Here is a 26,683-nt window from a genome sequence, read left to right as displayed (position 1 = left end):
CAAATCCCTCAGTACCTCCTTAGTAGTCCCTGTTACTGCTCTGAGGTTATCCACTTGCTCACTTGTGAACACCTCAGAAAAAAGGGAAGTTCCGAGTGTCCGCTATTTCACTGTCTGTATCTTTTAATCCCCCTTTACTATTTCTGATGCATTTCACCTCCTCGTCTGTTCTTTTACTATTAAGAATCTCTTGGGGTCGTCTCTCTCCTTTTCTGCTCTATTCCTCTCCAACTGTCTTTTAGCCTCCCTGATCTCCTTCTTAATGGTTGCACTTATGTTCTCATACGCCCTACAATTTACTTTGCAGTCATTAGTCTTATACGCCTTATTTGTCTGTTTTTTCCTTTGCAGCTTCTTTTTTAAATCTTTATTAATCGACTGTGGGGTTTCTTAAAATTTCCTATTAATTCCAATTTTAGGTATGTATCTGTCCTGCGTTACACGTGTAAACTGGCATGGTCCGGTGATGAGTTAACAACTCTGGCGGGCAAGTCTGACATTCCCACCAACTAGAAGTCGTGCAAAGTGGCAGCGGATTATGACGACGTCTCCAACAACTCACTCCCCCCAGTCCGTGACCAGCCCCTCAAACAAGTTTGGTTTTGTCTTTAGTCGTAGGGGCGTCTCTCTGTGCACGGGAGCCGACAACCATTAAATACTCATCTGGAAGTACAAAGCATAGAATGGAGAGACAACAAATAAGGAATGCGGTTGTTTGGACCTCACAAACAGAAGAGATGGTCGTCTGTCAGATGTCTCCTGCTTTACGTACCACAATAGAATGGAGAACAGGAAAGGAAAGATTTGAGATTGCTGCTGAACTCGCCATATCTGTTAAGAGCTTGGGCTCTGTCAGGCAGTACGTTATTGGCTGTCACCAAAAGGGACCAGCAAAGTCATCACGCAGTTGGTAAATGTGACATGGCCAGTGATTTTCAGTTGTGTAAAGTGGCATCTGTGAGATTAGCAACTGCGGTTGGCACATGCCGAAGTCTACAAAGTCGTGTAATGTGACATCGGCGCAGCATGACATGTCCAGCCATTTTCTGTCATTTAAGTTGATGAGAGATCAGCAACTGTAGTCAGCAAGTCTTATGACCAGAAGTCATAAAAGGTCAGATCAGCTTTAGCTTTTAGCTAAATGAATGGACTGAAGGGTCTCCTCTTGTTTCTTAAGTTCTTATGGACTGGTGACACCAATTACTGGTCTAATGTTGAGTTAATGGAAGAACTCAGAATCCCATGAGCAAATGCGGTAGGGTGAGCGGCACTGTGCATGACAAGCCTGTCCCATTCCTGCCCCGTTGATTCTTGGGATTTTGAGTTCAACATCAGACCAGTGACGTCACCGGTGCACAAACACCTTTCACACCGTGACTTTAAGGTGCCTGCGTGGAAGAGAACTTTTTGCTGTTTCGAGATATAAAATTGTGAGTGTTCCCCTTTAAGGTTTTTGCTAACTGACGTATTTAAACCAAAAGCAGAGCAATAATCTGAAACCTTTAAAGAAAATACATTGAATAAAAACCAAAAAACGGCCTTAGGGGTATAAAACCCACACTGAGTTCAGCTTTGGTCAGCATTCTGTATTCAAATTTGCACCCTATGAGGTAAAACAGGAATATAAGATTTTACTAAGAAAAGGAGGATTTAATGAAAAGCAGATGTCGGCCTCCATTTAAGTGATTAGCTGGATGTTGAAATCCCCGGAGCAGGATGGTCCGCGTATTTAATAAGCGGAATTGCAGTTAATTGACTGTTTGTTGAGCTCTCTGTCGCTCTCACTTCATCTGTGGAGTTTACAAGTTCTCTTGGTGTCTCCTGTGGGTTTCCCTGCCACATCCCATTACAGGTTACTAGAGGGCACTGTCATGGACTGGCATTCCCTCCAGGGTTAGTTCCTCTGGCACCGGACCCTCTGTGATTCTGAATTAGACAAAGTGGGTAAAGAAATGGAATGGATGGAGTGGTGTGTGCATTCATGTGCCCTGTGATGGGCTGGCATCCCCTCTAGGGTTGGTTCCTATGCTGCTCTAGATGCTGCTGTGACAGGCACTGGTCCCCCTTCTAATGCTGAATTGGACAAAATGGGTATAGAAAAGGGGTGGCTAGCTGGACTGGTATGTACATGCATGTGCCAGGTGATGGACTAGCTACCCATCCATAATTGGTTCCTGCCTTGGGCCTGATGCTGTTAGGATAGGCATGGGCTCCCCTCTAACAAAGTGGAATGAGAAAATCAAAGGTTGGATAGGCGTGTGTCATGTGTTTGCCCTACGCTGGATTGGCATCCCTGCCTTGTGCCTGGTGCTGCTGAGATAAGCACTGGCTCAGCCATGATTGTGAATTAGACGAGGTTGGTACAGAAACTGAATGAATAGGCTTCCACATGTTTGTGCCCTGTGATGAACTGGCACCCCAATGCCACTGCTCCTAATGCAGCTGGGATAGGCATTGGCCTCTCTGTGACAATGAATTGGAATAAGTGGGCAATGGAAGATTGGTTAGGAAAGTGCCCTGTGATGGACTGGCATCCCCTCCAGGGTTGGCACCTGTATTGCTTCTTTTGCTTCTGGGCTAGGCATTAGTGTCACTGTCACTCTGAACTGGAATAAGTGGGAACAGAAAACAGATATTAGAATAGGGATGTGCCCTGTGAAGGACTGGCATCCTTTCTAGTGTTGGTTTAAATGTTTCTGTGATAGGCGCATAATGGATAAAGTGGGTACAGAAAAGGGATGATTTGATGGATTGGTGTATACATGCAGATTCCCTATGATGGACTGGCATCCCATCCATGTTTGTCTCCTGCCTTGTGCCTGATGCTGCTGTGATATGTGTACACTTCCCTGTGTCTCTTGAAGCGGACAAAATGGGTTGAAACCATGGATAGTTGGTGCCCCCTGTGCTGGAAGGGCATCTCAGCAAAGATTTATTGCTGCACTTGCACCTGTTGCTGTGGAGATAATCACTGGATACTCTCTTGTCCCAGAAACAGACAAAGTAGGTACAGAAAATGGAGGGATGGTTGGATAGATAGATATATGCATGCCTATGCCCTGTGACAGACTGGCAGCATCCCAATGCCAATGATTCTAATGCTGCAGGGATAGGCATGCTATGGAGTGGCACCCTCCTGCATTGTGCCCTAAGCTTGCTGAGTGGGCTCCAGCTTTCTCCTTGACCTTGCTCCAGATAAAGTGGGTTTGGAAGATGGTTGGCAGGATGGAGGGCACGTAAAATGGATAGTTGGACAGGCATCTGTGTGTCTGTGCACTGCACTGGTTTGGCCTCCCAGCCAGGGTTGGTTGTGCCCAATGTTGCTTTTCAAAGCACTGGATCCCCCATGTCTCAGAATTGGACAAAGGAGGTACAGAAAATGGATGGGCTGATGATGGATGGAAGAGTGGCATGCATGTGTGCTGCCATGAAGTGGCATTCAGACCCATGTAGGACTGGCACATTAGGCTTTCAGTACTTCAAGAATACAATCTGACGCCCAGTGTAAAAAAAAAAAAAAAGAAGATGGGATTGTAAAACAGAAGGATGCTTTGCAGTTGGTTCAATGTGAGGAAAGAACAACTCGATGCAGCAAAAGATGCTGAAAGAGAGAAATGAAGAAGAATAAAAAATAAATCAGTGAGAGCTTCAGGATCAGTCTGAGCTCTGCAGGACTCACCAGCTCTTTATAGACGGCACCAACGACATTCTGCATCCCGATGGTCAGCGGGCTGTTGTAGCCAAAGCCTCTGCCAAATTCGATTCTCTGCAGATCGTTGGCATTGAAGGTGCCATCCAAAGCGACAGTCACCAGAGCGTGAATCCCTAATGTCGAAGAAAATAAAGAAAATCCTTGTCAGAAACACATCCGAGGTGCAGTCTGAATGAATTGAGAGCCCACGTTTAAAATTCTGCAGCGAGCTCTCGGACGTCTGAATGAGGAACACGGCACGAGGGAGTCGGCAAATCTGACTTGCCTTATGACACAAACGTCGCAGAACGTGGCTTAGGGTCATGCCAGGCATACACTGATTTTAGTAGGATTTTTCAGTTGCCGTGAATTTCAGCTTCATCGGCCATCGTCTCATGTTGCAAATGCCCAACTTCATCATATGACTGGGCTTTCACACAATTTTTCTCACACGTCGGTTTTCTGATGTCGCTATAAAATTTCACGGAGGATCAATCTCAGCATATTGTTACCTTGGGTTTTCCCATTCTTGATTTCCAAAATGTAGCAACACACATAAATCAATATGGCCAAAGATGTAAGCATCTTAGGAAACAAACATGATGGTAAATTAGATCGACTACGTATCTCTGATTATCTCTGTAAAATGTCGTCCACGCCTCAGCCAGCCGCCTGACCAGTTCATCTTTTTCTTTTCTTTGTAGTTTCGAAGGAGAGTATGGCAAGAGTCACGAACGCAGCCCTTCTCTCTAGTGACATTCAGAGAAGCGTGTGGCCCGTATTCTTTAAACAGTAAAACCGTCTGTCAGGGCCATCACGTACACATACAGTACAGTGGTGTCTTGTGAACCCTTTAGAATTTTCTATATTTCTGCATAAATACGACCTAAAATATCATCAGATTTTCACTCAAGTCCTAAAAGTAAATAAAGAGAAACCAGTTAAACAAATGAGACAAAAATATTATACTTGGTCATTTATTTATTACTGCGGTGGGTTGGCACCCTACCCAGGACTGGTTCCTGCCTTGTGCCCTGTGTTGGCTGGGATTGGCTCCAGCAGACCCCCGTGACCCTGTGTTCGGATTCAGTGGGTTGGACAATGGATGGATGGATGGATTTATTTATTAAGGAAAATGATTGAATATTACATATTTGTGAGTGGCAAAAGTATGTGAACTTGCTTTCAGTATCTGGTGTGACCCCCTAAACGTTTCCGGTAACTTCTGATCATTTCTGCACACCGACTTGGAGGAATTTGAGCCCATTCCTCCATCCAGAACAGCTTCAACTCTGGGATGCTGGTGGGTTTCCTCACATGAACTGCTCGCTTCAGGTCCTTCCACAACATTTTGATTGGATTAAGGTCAGGACTTTGACTTGGCCATTCCAGAACATTAGCTTTCTTCTTCTTTAACCATTCTTTGGTAGAACGGCTTGTGTGCTTAGGGTCGTTGTCTCGCTGCGTGACCCACCTTCTCTGGAGATTCACTTCATGGACAGATGTCCTGACATTTTCCTTTAGAATTCTCTGATATCATTCAGAATTCATTGTTCCATCAATGAAGGCCAGCCGTCCTGGCCCAGATGCAGCAAAACAGGCCCAAACCATGATACTACCACCACCATGTTTCACAGATGGGATAAGGTTCTTCTGCTGGAATGCAGGGTTTTCCTTTCTTCAAACATAACGCTTTTCATTTAAACCAAAAAGTTCTACTTTGGTCTCATCCGTCCACAAAACATTCTTCCAATAGTCTTCTGGCTTGTCCACGTGATCTTCAGCAAACTGCAGACGAGCAGCAATGTGTTTTTTGGAGAGCAGTGGCTTTCTCCTTGCAGCCCTGCCATGCACACCATTGTTGTTGAATGTTCTCCTGATGGTGGACTCATGAACATGAACATTAGCCAATGTGAGAGAGGCCTTCAGTTGGGGGTCCTTTGTGACCTCGCCGACTATTACACGTGTGCCTTGCTCTTGGAGTGATCTTTGTTGGTTGACCACTCCTGGGGAGGGTAACAATGGTCTTGAATTTCCTCCATTTGTACACAATCTGTCTGGCTGTGATTGGTGGAGTTCAAACTCTTTAGAGATGGTCTTGTAACCTTTTCCAGCCTGATGAGCATCAACAACTCTTTTTGTGAGGTCCTCAGAAATCTCCTTTGTTGGTGCCATGATACACTTCCACAAACATATGTTGTGAAGAGCAGACTTTGATAGATCCTGGTCTTTAAATCACACAGGGTGCCCACTCACACCTGATTGGCATCCCATTGACTGACAACACTGGACTCGAATTTCAACTTCAAACTAACTGCTCATCCGTGAGGTTCACATACTTCTGCCACTCAGAAATGTGTAATATTCGATCATTTTCCTTAATAAATAAATGACCAGATATAATATTTTTGTCTCATTTGTTGAACTGGTTTCTCTTTATCTACTTTTAGGACTTGAGTGCAAATCTGATGATGTTTTCGGTCATATTTATGCAGAAATATAGAAAATTCGAAAGGGTTCACAAACTTTCAAGCACAACTGCATAGTCTGAGCACCCACGTCAGGACAGGTCAACAGGGTGGAATGTGTTCATACAGTCTGAGGAAATACACGACCTCCAGTGGCAGAAGTCACTTGCCCACTATTTTTAAAAATCGCACGGTGTAGGGCTGGCATAACGACTGTGACCAACTGGTTAATATATAATCAAATACAGTAGGTTGTCATGCATGTGCGTCAAAGGGCTCCTCTGCAGGCTTGGTGAAGGTATTGTGGCGAGTGGCTGGGGGTGGTACCCAGCCGGAATGCCCAGGAGGACCAGAGTTGGGCTTACGCCTCCTCCAGACCACGAGTGGGCAACCGCCCTGGTGGCTTTGGGGACCGCGGGAACAGAGCTTGGAAGCTTCACCCTATAAGGGCCAGTGGTCTCCGCCAGGGTGCCCCAATGCCTGAGGAGCCCTGGCCCTCAGCACTTCCACCACACCCAGAAGTGCTGGGGGGGGGGAGAAAACCAGGGACACCCGGAGTGCTTGTTTATTTGTAAATATTTTTGTAAATAAACATGTGTTGGGTGATTAAACGATGTCTACCTGTCTTTGTCCAGGCTGTGATCACCCACAGAGATGAGAGGGGAGCTACCGCTAACTTTGTTCTTTTTGGCTTCTTCCATCACAGAAGTAAAAAGTCATCTAATAAGGGCACCGTGCCCCGCCCCTTCCAGTCCAACCACCATAAAGGACGGGCATCCCAAGAAGTTGTCTTTCAAGTCCAGCACCAGCCACCAGGTGGGGCACTATATTGTTTTAAAGATAAATCTTAAGTTGATGAAAAACCCCGGACTGGTTTTCATTTTTCCAATCGGTTTATTTTGTCTGTCGACGACTAAAAGGGCCGACCCGGTTGGTGTCCCACACAGTTTTGAGACTGTCATTCCACTCCCCAATCACAAGGTTTCCTTCTTCTCTTTGGTCAGAGGGGCAGGCTGTGTATGCAGGTTGGCAGGAGGGCTGACAAGCAATGAATGCTCAGCTGGAATGTCAATACATAAAATGCAACATCAAGGAATAAGCAGAGGCTCGTCTGTCTGATATCTCAGGATTTAAGTACCGTGACAAGATGGAAAAAAGAAATAAAGGGCGGAGATTATCAGTGAATTCACCACAGACATCCCCTCAGACAACGCAGCATCTCCTCCATCAGGCAGCGTGCTATTGGCTGGCAGAAAAAGGGGTGAGCATAAGAGCACTGGAAGATTGGCGCCTGGTTGGTAAATATGGCATAGCCAGCGACTTTCAGTCGTGTAATCTGACCTGGTGCTGTGACTGCAATCAGCAAATCTGACGCCTCCCACAACAAAAGGTCATGTTATGTCACGTTATTTACAAGTAACAGAACTCAAATGCTTATACTGTAGGTCTGGGAATAAACAAGTTTTGAAATGTGTTGCTCTTCATCTTCGGGAACCTAATGAAGACGAACCTAAAGGTAACAAATGACATTTAGGAGATGGAGGATGGCGACTGTCGGACAGAATCGGCTCGGCCTTCTTTCCCACATGTTTGTCACCCTGCTCAGTGGCAGAGGCCTGCTGCAAACCCATCATTTTAACAACATTGGTAAGACCGGCCATATTGTCTGAGCCTCAACCATCTGCCTATCCAGTTACGCCTTTTTCTTTTCTTTGTAGTTTCCAAGCACAGCATGGCAAGAGTCAAAAACGCAGAGTTTTACAGGTGCCGGTCATAAACTTAGAATATCATGACAAAGTTGATTTATTTCAGTAATTCCATTCAAAAAGTGAAACTTGTACATTAGATGCATTCATTACACACAGACTGATGTATTTCAAATGTTTATTTCTTTTAATTTTGATGATTATAACTGACTACTAATGAAAGTCCCAAATTCAGTATCTCGGAAAATTCAAATATTGTGAAAAGGTTGAATACTGAAGACACCCGGTGCCACACTCACTCTAATCAGCTAATTAACTCCAAAGCCTTTCAATGGTCTCTCAGTCGAGTTCTGTAGGCTACACAATCATGGGGAAGACTGCTGACTTGACAGTTGTCCAAAAGACGACCATTGACACCTCGCACAAGGAGGACAAGACACAAAAGGTCATCGCTAAAGAGGCTGGCTGTTCACAGAGCTCTGTGTCCAAGCACATTAATAGAGAGGTGAAGGGAAGGACAAGATGTGGTAGAAAAAAGTGGACAAGCAATAAGGATAACCGCTTGTACCCTGGAGAGGATTGTGAAACAAAACTGTGGGGGAGATTCACAAAGAGTGGACTGCAGCTGGAGTCAGAGCTTCAAGAACCACCAGGCACAGACGTATGCAAGACATGGGATTCATCTGTCGCATTCCTCGTGTCAAGTCACTCTTGAACAAGAGACAGCGTCAGAAGCGTCTTGCCTGGACTGCTACTGAGTGGTCCAAAGTTATGTTCTCTGATGAAAGTAAATTTTGCATTTCCTTTGGAAATCGAGGTCCCAGAGTCTGGAGGAAGAGAAGAGAGGCACAGAATCCACGTTGCTTGAGGTCCAGGGTAAAGTTTCCACAGTCAGTGATGGTTTGGGGTGCCATGTCATCTGCTGGTGTTGGTCCATTGTGTTTTCTGAGGTCCAAGGTCAACGCAGCCGTCTACCAGGAAGTTTTAGAGCACTTCATGCTTCCTGCTGCTGACAAACTTTATGGAGATGCAGATTTCATTTTCCAACAGGACCTGGCACCTGCACACAGTGCCAAAGCTACCAGTACCTGGTTTAAGGACCATGGTATCCCTGTTCTTGATTGGCCAGCAAACTCGCCTGACCTTAACCCCATAGAAAATCTATGGGGTATTGTGAAGAGGGAGATGTAATACGCCAGAGCCAACAATTCAGAAGAGCTGAAGGCCACTATCAGAGCAACAGGGGCTCTCATAACACCTGAGCAGTGCCACAGACTGATCGACTCCATGCCACGCCGCATTGCTGCAGTAATCCAGGCCAACTAAATACTGAGTGCTGTACCTGCTCATACTTTTCATGTTCACACCTTTCAGTTGGCCAACATTTCTAAAAATCCTTTTTTTTTTGCATTGGTCTGAATTGATGTTCTAATTTTCCAAGATACTGGATTTGGGACTTTCATTTGTTGTCAGTTATAATCATCAAAATGAAAAGAAATAAACACTTGAAATCCATCAGTCTGTGTGTAATGAATGAATCTCATATACAAGTTTCACTTTTTGAATGAAATTACTGACATAAATCAACTTTGTCATGATATTCTAATTTTATGACCAGCACCTGTATATTCTTAATGCTGAGGTTTCCAAAGCCAAGAAATAAAAGCAGATGTGACAACAGACTCAAGAAGGGACTTTGAAATACGTGTCATTATGGTTTTATCCGCTGTTGAGGAGTTTCCTTAGAAAGAGAAGCCACGTCTGGAACTTCTCATAAACTTGTTTAGCCTGCTATCTATCAATGGCTGTCCCCAGATGTTTGTGTTGCTCTACCGTCTCCACTGTCTACCCTTTAATTAAAGATGATGATTGATTTACAGCCATGTCCTTTAAAAGGAACGGTCCGACCATTAAACAGAGCCAACGCTGGCATTTTTGCTGCCCTCGGTGAAGATGGGAATGGCACCCCAGCATCCCCTTTGTTCTGGCCATGCATCCATTGGTTCTGTCTGGTCAATTGTTTAGTTCCTGCATATACCTGATGATGCCAGGGTTAGGTGGGCTCACTAGTGAACTGGTGGGTGGCTGCTCAGGTAAAGCAGATGATTATTTATTTTCTGATGTAAGAATACGCAAGCAAACTTGAGCCAACAGAGCAGGAGAGGGCCGGCAGCTTGACAACATGAATGCTCCACACCCTGGCACATTCAGATTGTGAAATACTAAAGTACGGGTTTCTTGACGTCCCCATTAGCAACATTAGGCCACTCTAGCACCCGTGGCCCGGCTATGGGGGACGTTCCCGAGTGTGTGACTGAGCAGCCATGGAGATGGCAGAAAGTGGCCTCGTCTGTCACTCGATAATTGAAAACAGGCCTGCAAAAGTTCAGTCCTTAATGCTAAAGGGATGGTTTGCTTCCAGACTTTTGCAGAGGCGTTGATTCCAAAGAATAAAGCCCCTCATTAGATTCCCATTTACAAAAAAAAAATAAAAGAAACGGCAGAGGAAAAAAAGGGGGAATTGTGCGTTTCCCATGACAGCTGCATTTCGATTTTGGCGAGGTGAACCTTCATTTCAAAGTGCGACTAAATTCTCCTTTACATCTTGACACCAAAGCACTCGGGTTACTCGGTTCCCACCTGTCTGCCTTCAGCCATTCTAATTCACGCTTAATTGATTTCCTGTCGGAGGTCTGCAGACGCCAAGCAGGACACAATTAGGGTTTGGCTGGTAACACAGCGAAAGAGGAGAACCCAAATCGGAAAAGCAGAGCTCACCAGAGGATACGGTTTGGGAACCTCAAAAGCTGAGCGTGAAAATGACAACTTCATTCAAACAAATCGTCCTGAAAAACCACAAGCGTGTCCATATTGTCACCTCGTCACACACGTGGCATGACACTCAGAAATGGGCCTAAAAATGAACAACTTATAATTCACATCCTCATAATGGGGGCCGTCATTAAAGTAAACCCTTTGGCCTTTTCTTTTATGACCACCCTATCCCCATAAATAACAACCAGGCTCATTCAAACGGCACACGTCTGCCTATTTGCACAAGTAAAAGGACACTCATATTGTCAAAATACGTCACAAAACAAACACGTTACATGACATTCACACATATCTGCGTCACAGTCAGTGGGTCTCCATTACTCCGCACACAGGAGTGTTACAAAGGGTCCCCGCTCATCTCAAGAGGTCACACACTGACGTCTCACTCTTTGAGGTTTCGTTTTCTTTATTTTTCCTTCCCTTAAATTTTAAGCTCAAATCAAAGTTATTTGCTCACAGTGCCACACACACCTGAGGGACAACTTGACATCACCAGAATCCTTGAGATGGAAGAACTCGCAGTTTGTGTGCTCAAGGAAAACATTTAAGAGTTCGTTCATTCATTTGGGGGCTTCTGAAGCCCATAGATTCGGAAACCACGTATTAGTTTTTTGATTGAACGCTTATTTTTGTTCCTGTGTATTGTTGTGTCCTGTTTTCCACCACCATATTGTTCATTGGGCGCCACGGTGGCACAGTGGGTAGCACTGCTGCCTCGTAATTAGGGGACCCGGGTTCGCTTCCCAGGTCTTCCCTGCATGGAGTTTGCATGTTCTCCCCGCGTCTGCGTCGGTTTCCTCCCACAGTCCAAAGACATGCAGGTTAGGTGATGTGAACGCTGGCCCCGGCACAGACAGACGGACAACATTTTTGCACCTAACACACTTTTATTTACACTATTTACAAGTTCAATAGTCACGTGCACTCACACAAACCCCAGTGCTGCCCCAAAGTCCAGGGCCCACAGTTTCTGTGCCTTGCTTCCTGGCCGCCTCCTGTCCTCTCTCAAGCTCCGTCGTACTGCCTCCCGACTTCCACCGCTGACTGGAGGGAGGCGGCCCCTTTTATGGGGAGCCGGATGGGCTCCAGCTGCTTCCCGGCACTTAACGGTGGCCACACCCCTGTGTGGCAGAAGTGCCGGCTGCGCACCCGGAAGCCGGCCGTGTCTCCCCGGTCGTCTTCCCCCCGGCACTTCCTGGTGTGGCGGAAGTGCCGGCTCCCGAAATAATTAGGCACTGGGGCGCCGCTTGGCGGTGGCCATGGGTCCCTACAGGGCTGGGCTTCCAAGCCCTGTACCCGAGGCCCCCTGCATAACCAGGACGGACGCCCCCTCGCGGTCTGGAGGAGGCACAAGCCCTCCTCACGTCTTCCTGGGCATCCCGGCCGGGCTCCAGCCCCGGCCGGGGACCACAGTGACTTGGCGATTCTAAATTGTCCCTAATGTATGTTTGTGTGCGTGTGTGTGTGTGTGCGCCCTGCCCGGGGTTTGTTTCCTGCCTTGCGCCCTGTGTTGGCTGGGATTGGCTACAGCAGACCCCTGGAGTTAGGATATAGCAGGTTGAATGGATGGATGGATTTTGTTCATCGTGTCGTTAGGACAGCTCCGTGTTGTCAGGGGGCGTGTCCTCGGAGGTTGTGAGCCACTGTTATCGACGTGACGGGTTCAGAGGTTGCAGTTTCTCATCCAAGTCTGAGGAATCCAAAAGTGTTTCTGATGATTGGACATTTATTTTAAAAAAACTACTTATTTCTAAAAGTTCTTCTTGGTCTCGACTTCTGCCTGAGTTTTCGACTACAAAGTTTGATTCTTGTGTTGATTCTGTTTTTTGCTTGGCAGGGCGAATGATTGTGAGACATGGACGCTATCCAGTGACCTGAGACGAGGACTGGACTCCTTCATGTGTGTCTCTTCATTGAATCCTTGGGTCCCGCTGGTTTGACTTTGTGTTGCTCACGGAGTCCCAAATGAGGCACATCACCTGCATTGTGAGGGAGACTCAGTTATGGCACTACGGGCATGTGGCGCGATTACCTGAGGGTGATCCAACTCACTGGACCCTCATTGTTAAAGACCTGAGTGGCTGGACCAGGCCTAGGGGTCGCCCACATAACACCTGGCTGTGGCAGATAGAGGGTCATTTCCAGAGGGTGGAACTGGGCCGCGTGTCTGCCTGGGGGGTGCCAGCCGGGATCCCAAGTTGTTTTGTCGTGTCATGGGTGCGGCAACGGCGCTGTACCAGTGCATGCTGCCCAGCTTGACATGAGGCCGAATGACGAGGCAGGGGCAAAAGCCAAATGTTTGGTGTGCTAAAGACATAAGAATTTGGACGTGAACGTCCGTAGGCTTTGCGCCCTAAGAACCAAGATACCCAAACTCTTCTCTAAGATGTCACTCCTTATTTAGCGCTCTGATGCTGATCTTTCTGATCATAAAACAGGTCATTACAATAGCAATTGGTGAGAAGAATTCATAATTAATTGCAGGATTCTGGTATTTGAGGTGTGATAGATGGCCAGGGACCTTGCCCACTCGGGAGGTCCTTTTGAGGAGAGGACCGGGGGAGTGGACATATCAGCATCAGTACCACTCCCGGGACACAAGAGGGCAGCCCTCCTGGTTTACATCAGGGCCATGGGACTGGAGCTGAGAAGGTCAACCCTATGGGCGTCCATGGCCACCACCATGGCATCCTGGACAGTTCCAGAGCTGTGGTCTGCAGCACTTCTGTCACACCTTCAGAACTTGATCGAGAAGCACCTGGAGCACTTCTGGGTGTGTGGTATAAAAGGGACCACCTCACTCCACTTGGGGGGGTAGAGAGTCGGGAGGAAGAGTATGGAACTTGCGGGAGAGGACTGGAGGCGGCAGGAAAGAGAGAGGACTGAGAGAACAGGATTATTGTGGGGTTTGTGCACTGTGTGCATTGCGCTGTGCCAAGGACAAATAACACGTGTGTGTTCTCGGACATTGTGTCTTAGTGTCTGTCTGTAGCTGATCTGTGGCTGATCTTCTACAGACGGTTCCTCTTGAGGGCCTCTTTCTCTTTCTCTTGCGTGATTTGGCTTACAAGCTAGTCAGCACATCGTCATCTCATAACAGGCCAAAGTTTCGAGTTTGGTGTTTTTCCATCCAGCCATTTTAGCTCTTGACCATCCTCGAGAAATTGTGACAGACAGAGACAGACACACAGCCATCATCGAGATATCAATGTTTTCAGTATCAGGGGACTGTAAAATGTCGGACGAATCAAAAGCTTTCGCTCTTCCCCCGTAGACGACAGGTTATGGTGAGGGAGGGCGCAAAGTAAAAAAAACAATGAAAAAGGATGCGCTCTTTGTGAGGGACGATTCCCTTTAGCTATCGCTCAACAAAACATTCTCATCTCGGCCTCCACGTTATGATGGTCAGGTCCAAAACGAGACGCCTTTCTTTAACACCTTTAGACCATTAGAACACTCGAGACGAGAACAGGCCATTCAGCCCAACAAAGCTCGCCAGCCCTCTCCACTTACTTCTGCTAAAAAACATCAAATCGAGTTTTGAAAGTTCCTAACGCCTTACTGTCCACCAAATACTTGGTCGCTTATTCCAAGTGTCTATCGTTCTTTGTGTTAAGGAAAACTTCCTAATGTTTCTGTGAAATTTACCCTTCACAAGTTTCCATCTGTGTCCCCGTGTTCTTGATGAGCTCATTTTAAAGTCACTGTCTCGATCCGCTGTACTAATTCTCTTCATAATCTTAAACTCTTCAGTCAGGTCTCCTCTTAATCTTCGTTTGTTTAAACTGTAAAGGCTCAGCCTAGTCGCTCTTCTCTGGACCTTCTCTAGCACTTCTATGTCCTTTTTTGTAGCCTGGAGACCCAAACTGCACACAGGACTCCAGATGAGGCCTCACCAGTGAGTTATAAAGATTTGAGAAGAACCTCCCGTGACTTGTATTCCACACATCAAGGCGCTATATAACCTGACATTCTGTTAATGGCTTTTGAACACTGTCGGGAAGTCGATAGCTTAGAGTCCACCATGACTCTTAAATCCTTCTCATAAGGTGGACTCTCGATTTTCAGACCCCCATTGTGTATTCAAACCTCACATTTTCCTTCCTATGTGTAATTCTTTACATTTACTGACATTAAATCTCATTGTTCACAAATCTGCCCAAGCCTGTCTGCTGTCCAAGTCCTTCTGTGATGATTCAACAGATTCCAAATTATCTGCCAGTCCATCTGTCTTAGTATCATCTGTGAACTTAACCAGCTTGTTACTTATATTCCTATCTAAATCATTTATAGATATTAAAAATAGCAACGGCCCCTGCACTGCCCCCTACTGGTCACCACAGTTAACATCACACAATCCTGATGAAGTTCTTGGCACCATCACCCTCTGCTTTGTATGTCTGAGCCAATTCTGCACTGCCACTTCTTTTAATTTGATGCCCACCCTCTCATGTGGCACCTCATCAAATTCTCTGTGAATGTCCAGATAAATAATCTCAGCTGCTCCACTCTGGTCATTTCCTTTTGTTGCCTCCTCATAGAATTCCAGCCTGTTAGTAAAACACGACCTCCCTCTTCTGACCCCATGCTGGCTGTTCTTTTAACTCCTGTCCTTGCCATGTGTTGCTTAATCTTATCCTTAATAAATTCCTTCCATTAATTTTCCAGTGACTCATGTTAAGCTTACTGGCCTCTAGTTGCTTGGCTCTGCCCCGTCACCCTTTTTATATAATGGGATGATATTTGCCATTTTCCAGTCCTTCGGAATCTCTCCAGTGCACAGTGACTTCCTAAAAATATGCGTCTGGTAGCACTTCTTTGGCTTTGTTGCCACCAAGGGGTGGATTCATGTGGCTGTGAGGGGAAAAAAGGAGACAAGACCTTTAGCAACAGTGCCCCTTCTCACCCAGGGTGGTACCACTTACTTTAGGTGAGCCTGGAAGGTGACCCTCTGGCATGTATGCGTGACAGGTGTGACACTCTTCTCAGTTTTGCCCCCTGTTTCTGTCTTTGACTTGTCTTTTCTCTCACTGTTTATCAACTTTTTGGTGTCACAACAACCCACTTCTTCTTATACAAGTGTTTCCGTTACACACCTGGTTGGGGGTCCCCTTGGTGAAGCAAGCATGAATGTCAGAATGGGAGTTGTGATGAAATGCGATCATCAGAGTGGCAAACCACCATTAGCCAATGCGCGACCCCCCATGACACATTTGTCAAGACACACTTCCATTATTAACATTGGCAACTTGCAACCCACCGACGGCAGCCCATGACCCAGTGGTTGGGAAACACTGCGCTAAAGGCTTAAATCTATATTAGCTGGTGTCCTTTGCAGAGCCCACCATCACAGAGGTACAACTCAAGGCTAATCTGGCTTCCTTCTACTGGCCAAAGAAGGCTAAGGTGCGTTTCAAAGCAAGTCAGGTGCGGCGTGAAGGACGGCCGGGGATCGTGCCCTGTCGGGAAGCCTGGAAAAGCAGGGGACCAAGAAAAGGGCAAGCCACCCTGGATTACATCGGGCCCACGAGCATGGACCTGTTGGGTTATGTGGCCACCACCAGGGGGCGCTGGGAGCTGTACTCTGCAGCACTTCCACCCCGAATGGAAGTGCTGTCAGAATTTTATTGAGGTACTGCTTCCAGGTGAGGTATAAAAGGGGCCGCCTCACTCCACTCGGGGGGCTGGAGTCGGGTGGAAGAGGCGTGGAGGTGGTGAAGAAAAGAAAAAAAAGATAAAAAGATAAGGACTGAGTTACTGGGAAGATTTGTGATTGCATTGTGTTGTGCCGAAAAGTAAAATAAACCATGTGTGTTTTGGGGGACATTCGGAGTCCGGCTGTCTGTGCCCGGCGGGCAAAACTCCACAGATGTGGCATCCCAATGAGGGTTTGCCCTCATCACAGCCCTACAGTTGAAATGCAGATTCAGAAAACGTCATTGGGATGTGGGAGTGAGCTTGGAGGTGGTCTGTCTGGACACTGGGTGACTTGTGGCCTAAAGGAGACTTGGCACCAGATCCCTGGAGCAGTGGGGCAGCAGTGCTATCCACGGTGCCACCATACCACCCCACATACACCACATCTCAAATCCAAACAGCCCGAGGTAATATCATTACTTTTCCGTACTCTGTAATAAGAGGAAATAGGCCTCGGAAATTCAATATTCTGTAGAGAGTGAGACATCAACAGGCTCATTAAAAGCCGAGGGGCAGCAGGGGTCTGCTTGATGATTTCTAAACAGAATTGGGAAGTGATGTCATGAGTAATGTAGACGCGCTGTGGTTACAAATGGGACTCGGCCCATCTTTAAGAATGACGGCTTCTTTCCCCGAACGCACACAGATGGATTTCGAGTTGAAGGAGGGAGGCACCGTTCTGGGGGGTGCTGCCTAATTCTGTGCTTCTGGGACGAGCAGACCAGTCCACTCTGTGCCCCTCTTATTGGATTTTACAGACCGACCCACCAGTCGTGGATTTTAAACTGGATGAAATGGGAGCTCAGAGAGTCCATCGTTGTAAAGCAGACATTTCACCAAATGAACTGTAAATCCATCCAATATCAAGTTTATGTTATTAATTGAGGGGACATGGGGGGGGTCTATTCCTGCAGCATAAGGAGAAAAGCAGGAACAAAGCGAAGGAAACCTCAGGCAAAGGTTGAGTCAAGTAGGATGGATCCTTCCTGAATCATTCATTCATTTTGACAAAGCAATTAAGGCTTTGGTCTTCAGACCCTGAGGGTGTCGGTTCAAATCCCACTACTGACACCTGTGTGATCCTGAACAAGTCACTTCACCTGCTTGGGCTCCAATAGGAAAAACAAAATAAATGTCACCAAGTGCTGCGAGTCACCCTGGATAAAGTCGTCAGCCAAAGAATAATCATTCAGTCATTTTCCACACATTTATAGAGCTTATCCTGGCAGCACTGGATGGGGTGCCACTCACCGACAGACCCACACAGGCCAGTTTTAAATTGCCAATGAACCCAAAATGCACGTCTCTGGGAAGTGGAAGGAAAACCACAGCATCTAGAGAAAGGTCCACTTGGACCCTGGGAGTACATGCAGACTTCACACAGGCGATGACCAGGACTTGAACCCAAGAGGCGGAGTCTGTGAGGAAACAACACTGACCACTGTGCCAACCCCCCTAAACTCCACAGTGACGGTAAATTCAGGATCTGAAGACAGTGCTTGTAAGTCATCAGGCGGCTTGGTGGATAACAAATCTTAATGTATCAGACCAGACATCTATGACAAAGTGCTGTCTGGCAGCTCAGCAAAGCAAGGAGGCTGACTCCCCTCCCGGCCCCCCCGAAACCCCCCAACTTTGCTGTCCTCGAGATTTATAAGTGAACACCGCAAGGGCTGCAAAGTGACGTCATGCGGGTATGAATGGCAGGCCTGGAGGAGCGAGAGCGAGAGGGGAAAATGTCTGAAAGGAGTTTGATAGGTGGGAGTGGAGTCAGGCGTGGAGGTCTGGGACTCCATGCAGATGGCAGTGTGATAATAAGACCAAAGGAGACCCCCTTGTAGTGCCCTCAAGGGACCGATGCAAAGGGGTTGCTGCCTCGTGACACTAAGCAGCTGTTGTGAATACACTTTATCTATACGAGGAGGCAGCATGAAAATTCCCGAAGTTGGCTGATAGCATGGGAGTAGGGTGCAGTTCTCGATTCTGCCACTAGGTATCACATGTCCACAGTCTGGTTAATCAGTCTGCCAAGTGGCATCGTGCTGAGCTGATGGATTTCCGGCATTCATCCTACAACTGCGCATGTCGTTTGGCTGATTTATTTTTTTTCTCTCCAAGCCACTGTAGCAGAAGAGTCCATGAAGGTTTTTTGACATTGACAGACTTGTTTATGAAGGGTTTGCTCCACGCGGACAGACTGCTAATCAGCAACATTACACAGCAAAGCATCCGGAATAAAAACGTCCAGAGAAGTGACAGCCCCAAAACTGGACTGTGCACCACAACAGGGCGGCCACACACAAACCATGCTGTCAGAGTGTCCATGTTCTTCTGACTTTAGCTTCAACTGGACTAACAGCAGAGTGTTCTGCATCTCCAAACTACCCATAAGCCATTGTGAAGGTGCTGTATTGTGTTAACTTCTGCGTCTACCGGGTAATTTTTAAATTGCCTTTAATGTTTTTTTTTTTTTTGTTCGTCTCTGCTATTTGGGGATGATGTGTTTCTGTTGGCTTCACCGGGCAGTGGCCTCCAGCTCTCACTGCGGCTGTTCGCAGCCGAGTCAGCACCTCTAAATCCGAGGCCATGGATCTAAGCCAGAAAAGGGTGGAATGCTCTCTCCGGGTTGGGAATACATTACTGCCTCAAGTGGAGGAGTTCAATTATCTCGGGGTCTTGTTCATGAGTGAGTGAAGAATGGAGCAGAAGGTTGACAGACAGATCAGTGTGGAATCCGCAGTAATGCGGGCTCTGCAACGGTGAAGAGAGAGCTGAGCCAAAATGTGAGGCCGTCGATTTACCAGTCAATCTACGTTCCTACCCTCACCTATGGCCACGAGCTTTGGGCAGTGACCAAAAGAGCGAGACCGTGGATACAAGAGGCCGAAATGAGTTTTCTCTGCAGGGTGGCTGGACTTTCCCTTAGAGACAGGGTGAGGAGTTCAGTTATCCGGGAGAGACTCGGAGTAGAGTCGCTGCTCCTCCGCATTGAGAGGAGTCAACTGAAGTGGTTCGGGCATCTGGTCAGGATTCCCCCTGGACGCCTCCCTGGGTGGGTGCTCCGGGCATGTCCCACTGGGAGAAGGCCACGGGGCAGAACCAGGGCACACTTGAGGGATTATATCTCCCAGCTGGCTTGGGAACGCCTCAGGGTCCTCCCAGCGGAGTTGGAGAAGGTGGCTGGGGAGAGGGAGGTCTGGGCTTACCTGCTTAGGCTGCTGCCCCCGCCACCCGACCTCAGACAAGCAGTGGATAATGGATGGATTTTTTATTTTTCTATATATATTGTGACGGGCGGCCGGAGCTCTTACCCAGCCGAGACGCCCAGAGTATGGAAGGACTGGGGGAGAGTGCATTTTTAATTAAGCCCCTGGAACGACAGAGGGCAGCCCCCTTGGTTTCCAGTGGGGTCATAGGTCATGGGAGCTTAACCCTGCCGGGGCCCATGGCCATCACCAGGGGACACATGGACATTTTCAGGGCCCTATTTGGCCACACTTCTGCCACATCAGGAAGTACAGCCAGAAGAAGCTCGTTGGGCACCAGGCGTCCTTATAAAAAGGGGCCAGTCGCCAGAAGTCAACGGCCAGAGTCGGTTTGGAAAGATAAAGCCTGAGGAGGAGTGAAGGTGGAAGGACTGCTGGCAAGAGAGACTGTGTTGTGTTGGTGATTAATGCACGGTGCTGAACTGTTAATAAACTGTGTACCGTGTGGCAGTTGGTGTCCTGCCTGCCTGTGTCGGGGATAAGGCAGCCGTACGCACCCTGGGCATCACAATATACCTGCACACTACGTGCCAGAAATGGTGGTGTGTATTACTGGATGATTATTTACTAAAGAATTCTTACTGCACCACACATTTGGACATCTTTTTGCACTTTTTCACCTCATACTTATGGTTTTGTGGTGACCTCACTTGCTCTCGTCCATCGTCAGTTATAGACTACAAAATGCCCCAGCGGTGCCCATGACTGTGGGCACAGAACATCACAACACCATTTTAAAATGAAAACATACGAGTGAGGATGTTGTCTCCGCCTCAGTCTATGGTTTAAAATGTCTTGCAAAAAATATATATATATCTTTGTGAAAAAAAGTAAATGTTGTGGCCTGTAAGAGGGCACTCCTGCCAACCAAACCCAACACAGACAGACACAGAGGCACAAGTGCCCAGAGGGGACTGGGCGGTCTCATGGTCTGGAATCCCTACAGATTTTATTTTTTTCTCCAGCCGTCTGGAGTTTTTTTTTGTTTTTCTGTCCCCCCTGGCCATTGAACCTTACTCTTATTCGATGTTAATGTTGATTTATTTTGTTTTATAATTGTGTCTTTCATTTTTCTATTCTTTAATATGTAAAGCACTTTGAGCTACTGTTTGTATGAAAATGTGCTATAGAAATAAATGTTGTTGTTGTTGTTGATATTACAACCAACAATAAATCAGAATCAGAAAGTACAGGCACACGGGTCTGTTGTGGGAAACGCCTTCTCCCATTTCCCACAAGTACAGCACAGTTCAGCACAGCAAATTCACACAACACTTCTTTTTCTCTTTGCCTTCTCTCTCTTCCTCTCCTCCTGGTGAGCTTTTCCTTCTTCCAACTTGGGCCCCTGTCATAAGGCACCCAGAAGTGCTCCATCTGCTCGTAGACCCACTTTCGGCAGCACTTCCAGGTGTGAAAGAAGAGCTGCAAATTAAGACTGCAGCAGCACCCCCTGGTGGCACCCACAGAACCCAACAGGGCTGCATCAAACTCCAGCTGCCATGTAGCCCTGCAGGAGTCCGAGGCACTGTTGCCACCTAGCGCTCCCGGGGAGGTAATGCTCTGGATGCACTCGCTCCCCCGATCCTTCTAGAGCAGAAGTGTGCCAGGCCAGCAAGCGCCCCAAGCCGTATGCCACAATGTCTTTGATTCCTACACACATAGGCGTACAGTGCCACACTGGCATCTTACGTCACAAAAACATCAGAGCATGGGACTTCCAGCAGAATGGCAACAATCTCAAAACAGCCCACCCAAAATGGGGTCACGGTAACGCAATCAGAACAACAACACAATTTTTCAAAATGCCACAAAATGAAACTAGTGTGCCACACAGAAAACCAAATGAAAACCACAAGGGTTGTGCCCCGTGATGGCCCGGTGTCCCATCTTCCATTAGTTCTGGTCTTGAGGCAGATGAGGTTGGGAAAGACTCCAGGCCCGCACTGCCGTAAACTGAATTAAACAGAGTCAGAAAAGGATGAATGGATTTTCACGCAGCTCGTTGTCTAATTGTTTTTGGACCGAGGATTCCCAGAATTCCACTTAGGATAATTAAGGCCGTAGAGATGCGATTATTCACTCCCAACTTACCTTTTCCCTGCAGTTTTCTCGATTCCTCCTCCATTATCTCAACACTGCTGTCCAATCCATCTGAGAAAATGAGCAGCACCTGTTAACAAGAGCAGCAGTCAGAGTCACATCCAGCGACAAACATCGTTAGACACGCTAAGGAAGGAGGCTCAGAATTTGTAGTCACTGGCATCATTTGACCAGAAGTGGGTGGGCACCTCTTGGAATTTCGACACTGGCACCTTTTCATAATATAACGGTGAGAACCAACACCTCACCCCAGCTCTTCTATTAAATATTGAAGTTTACTGAGGCCCTTCACTCTTATTGATCGATGGTGTATTGTGATGATCCACCACACTCTTCAATTGTGTCACGATGATAGGCTTATAGGTGACCTACCTAAAATATCCTGTACTTTCTTTTTCTTTCTTAGCATTGCTTTACCATTTGAAGGTTCAAGGACCCCCAACACGCCCCACCGTGCTTCAATCAGATGTTATTCTAACACCATAAACAGAGGACCATTAGGAATTTGGTTCCACTAAGCCGTGCCCAGAATATGAAGGGTGACCAGACAGGGCAGAGACTTGGCATTGCCAAGCTCACAGGGGGAAGACGTTACACACAAACTGTAATGATAATGAGGGCCCACCACTAGGGGGCAGTGTGACATATTCCTTCTAAGAGCACAACACTTTAGTATTAAACATCGTCATACGTCATCTAGGGTTTGGACGCCGTCAGGAAATCCATTTCTAGCGTGACTTTCACTTGAGGTCCTGAAATTGAAAAGTCGATTTTCATAAACGTCTTGGTTTTCTTTAGTCACGTGATGTTGGTTTTGTGAAGGTCACATGTCCACAATGGTTGTGCTGATGGTGTAACGAAAGATGCACTATAAATATGGCAGCACTCGGTGTAGAGAACAACCTCAAGAAATCTTTTCTCGAGTAGGTCCTACTTTCGATTTTGATTTTTGGTTTCAACTTCGTTTTGCCTTTGACTCTCGAGTGTCTTCCTGTTCTTGGCAGCTCCTGTTTCTTTGAATCTCGAAGTTCTGCCCTTGCTTTCCCTGACCATGTTGTGCTCTTACTATCATGTCATAAAATCTCCAGGCACTTCCACGTGTCCAGTTGACATGGGGGGCTGCTGAGCTCTTCATGGAACTCGTGGTTTAAAGAGGGGGCGTAGTAGTGTGGCTCGGGCGCAATACGGGCATGGGTGCTTCTGCACTGAAGTGCATAGGTCTGGGATCTCCCGTGTCCGTAACTGATGCCGGGAGCTGCTAATTGGCGCACCTGTGCCACGTCCCCATTATAAATAGGAGAAGCGCGAGTGCGGAGGGGAATCAAGAAAGAGAGCGGAGGTTAAAAGAGTGAGAGAAGAAGAAGGAACCAATGCAGGAACAAGCGAGCGAAAACGCGCAGCAGTAATGGCAGGCAGCTGGGAAGTGAGCCCTGGTGGTGTTTGGCCGACACTCGGATGGATTGGGTCACTCCTGCTGAGTTTTTCAGAGGAGCGGGAATGACCAGCATCGAGGATGGCTCGTCGCGGAAGGCAGTGAGGCTTGGTAGAGTGAGTGCCAGCGTGAGCGTCCTGGTCGCAGACTGGAGGGGTCAGAAAGCTACCAGACCAGAGGAGAAGACAGCTGCGCCCGCAGGTAGGTCGACTCTCCTGTTAAAGGGTCCGGATGGGAGAAGCAGGGGAGCCGCCAGCTCAAAGAAGGCACCGGGCTTCTGAAGGGAACTGCTTCCAGCCATTGCTGTTATTGACCTCGTTTTACCTGGATTTATTTATCAAATTATTTTTAACCTCCACATTACACCTGATATTATGGATTATTTAATTATTGAACCGTTTTGAATCACTGCATTATGGACACCGTTTTTGGTTTTGTTATAAAATCATTTTTGCACCTTTCAGCATCATCCCCTTTGCTTCGTTTGGTGTCCTCATTGTCCAGCTCATCTGGTTACATTACCGACAGTGTCGGGTTCAAGAGGCTCCCAGAAGAGGCATGGGAGCATTGAGCAGGACCCGCATCATCACAATCCCAACTGACCATGGAGTCGAGAGCTGAGGTCAGGTGAAAGGAAAGAAGACGGCAAAGGGAGCCCTCAGGTTTGGCCTGAATACATGAAGTGGACACACATGGGGCTTTAGGATTTCCTTTGAACTGGACAAACAGCCAAAAGGTCAGCCGGCCGGCAGCAGAGTTCACATTCGGGTGGTTGTGTGGTGCGTGTCAAGGAGTAATGAGCACAGACAGCTGACCGGCCAACTGAAGGAAAGGAAAAAGTTCAGATGAAACAATGAGATTGTGAATGAGAAACACAAAATACAGCCTGTTCTCTAACACTCCATTAGATGTCATTTTATGTCAAAGCACTTGGCTCACCTACAACAAAGGAAGAAAAACAAATGAATCTTACAGTGCAGACATTTACCTTCACTTTGGCGTTGGAGTCCTTTGTAAATTTATCAGCAAAATCCTGCAAGAACCTTTCATTCAAGAAGGTGGCATCCCTGGTCTGCAGAGTCATCAGCTTCTCCACAATTTCTGTGCTGTAGTTCTCAAACCGAGTGTCGTAAATGACCTTCCCGGTGTCGGTGGCCAGGTGATAGCCAAGCCGAACGCTGATCTGGGAGCCCGAGGCGCAGCTGATCTTGGCCACCGATGAGATCTGCGCCACGATTTCAGGGAAATAAACCAGCAGGTTTGGCTGTCCGCTGAAGAACACTGTGGGCCTGGTCCTCCTCGAAACGTCGAAACCCACCGCAATGTCAATGTTGCAGTCTGGGAGGAAATTAGACAGGAATGGTGTGAGAATCACGTCAATGGGGGCCTCAGCTGTCACTTTTGGGACATTAATAGCTATCATGTAATGTCTTACAAATCTATCTGTTTATAGTAGCAAGTATCCTGTATGTCACAGAGTGCATTGCATGTCTCTCTCTCTGTACTGTATATATAGTGCCTCATCTGTCTGTCTGTCTGTTTAACTCTCTATGATAGTAAATATATTGTATATCAGATACTGGATTACACACTGTATCTCTATAGTGCCTTTCACATCTTTCTACTGTATCTACAGTATCTATTTATCATTTATATAGCATTTTCACATCTATCTATTATATAGTGCCTTTCATATCTATCTCTCATTAATATAGTGTCTTTCACACTTACCTATTATATAGTGCCTTTGATTCAAATCTATTATATATTGCCTTTACTATCTATCTATTAATTTTCATAGTGCCTTTCACATGTATTTATCAGTTATATAGTACCTTTCACAACCATCTATCTATCTGTGATAGTAAATATTCTGTATATCAGACAGTCTATAGTGCCTTACAAATCTGTCTATCTATCTTGTCACAGACGTGTGCCTTGGGGACAGCTTAAAGGCTCAGGTGCTGGTAATTCCTCACCGATCCACAGAGTGGTGCTGCATACTGTAAACTGAAGCCTCTAGACTTCCTCCCTCTGCAGACCAGATGATTGACAACCTCATCATCTCTGATGTCACTTCCGGTGCCCACCCACCTGGACCCGCCTCTTCGTGCCTGGCCTCTATTTAACTGGAAGTGTCGCTATCTTGGACAGTCTAATCTCAGACTCACATCTACACTGACATTCAATTGCTGCAAAGCATTATTTATTTTGTATTTCAACTATATACAGGGTCGCAGTGTTGCCCCAAACCTTTGTTTTGTGCTTGTCTTTTTTACACTATCTATCTATTATATAGTGCCTTTATGTATAGGGTGGTCCAGGTCAAATTATGCAATTTTCATTACGCTATAACTTATTAAGTTTATTGTATAGAAAATCACCCGAAAAATCCCAGACCATCAAGAAGTGTGCGAACTGACGACATGAAGAATCGTCATCGCGCCGAACTGGAATTGACCCCGTATAAATCAAAGTCATTCAGACGATCTGGATCTGCATAATTAGATCTGGACCACCCTGTATATATTTGTGTAATTTAGAATTGACTTTAAAATACTGCCGTTGGTTTACAAAGCCTTAAATCATCTGCTCCATAATATATTTCAGAAGGCCTCGGACTTTACACTCCAAATCGTAACCTTAGATCTTCAAATGAGGGTCTGCTTAGAATTCCAGGAGCTAAACTTAAAAGAAGTGGTGAGGCGGCCTTCTGGTGTTATGCACCTCAAATCTGGAATACGAGTTTACTGAGAGAAAGTCACCAGGCTGATATGGTAGAGCATTTTAACAAACTGTTAAAACTTATTATTGTAACATGGCTTTCTCATAACCTGATATTCTGTATATGCACTGAATTATCATTTTTATCATATCTCCACAATCCATACTAACCCCTACTTTCTCTGCTGTTCTCTTTCCAGTTTTCTGTGGTGGCTATCAGTGTCCCCACCACCTCATCAGGGCACCATGCAGTCCTTACATTGATGGATTGAAGGTCCACATGACCAGCATCATCTAATTCTTTCACGTGAAGCCTGTAAACCATGAGGACTGATTGAGATTATTGATGTGAGGAGGTCTGGGTGGTCTCGTGGCCTTGGCACCCCTGCAGATTTTGTTTTTTTCTCCAGCCTTCTGGAGTTTTTTTTTTGTTGTTTTTTCTGTCCTCCCGGCCACCAGACCTTACTGTATTCTTTGTTACTTAGTGTTGCCTAATTTTTATATTTTTTCTTTTTTCTTTCTTCATCTTGTAAAGCACTTTGAGCTACATCATCTGTATGAAAATGTGCAATAGAAATGAATGGTGTTGTTGTTATATCTATCTATTATATAGAGCATTTCCTATCAATCTATCTGTCATACAGTGCGTTTATATCTATCTATCTATTATGTAGTGCCTTTATATCGAGCTATTATATAGTGTCTTATCTATCTATCTATCCATCTATCATATAGTGCCTTTCACTCTATCTATCTTTCTATTA

At 46.5% G+C, this 26,683-nt stretch overlaps 1 protein-coding gene across 4 annotated transcripts in view; it reads right to left on the bottom strand.

Moving 5' to 3' along the window:
• Positions 1-26,683, bottom strand: part of LOC120515362 (collagen alpha-6(VI) chain-like) — a 325,957-nt gene that overhangs the window by 189,043 nt on the left and 110,231 nt on the right. For all 4 annotated transcript variants that reach the window (XM_039736240.1, XM_039736241.1, XM_039736242.1 and 1 more), the window contains exons 11-13: positions 24,184-24,533; positions 21,755-21,833; positions 3,680-3,825 (exon numbers count right to left, since the gene is read on the bottom strand). In XM_039736240.1, the coding sequence (XP_039592174.1) occupies positions 3,680-3,825; positions 21,755-21,833; positions 24,184-24,533 (575 nt within the window). The remainder of the gene's footprint in view (positions 1-3,679; positions 3,826-21,754; positions 21,834-24,183; positions 24,534-26,683) is intronic.

The sequence above is a fragment of the Polypterus senegalus genome, chromosome 15, assembly GCF_016835505.1.
Source record: "Polypterus senegalus isolate Bchr_013 chromosome 15, ASM1683550v1, whole genome shotgun sequence".
NCBI lineage: Eukaryota > Metazoa > Chordata > Cladistia > Polypteriformes > Polypteridae > Polypterus > Polypterus senegalus.
The sequence above is the reverse complement of the archived record's forward strand: the minus strand, read 5'-3'. Positions and strand labels throughout refer to the sequence as shown.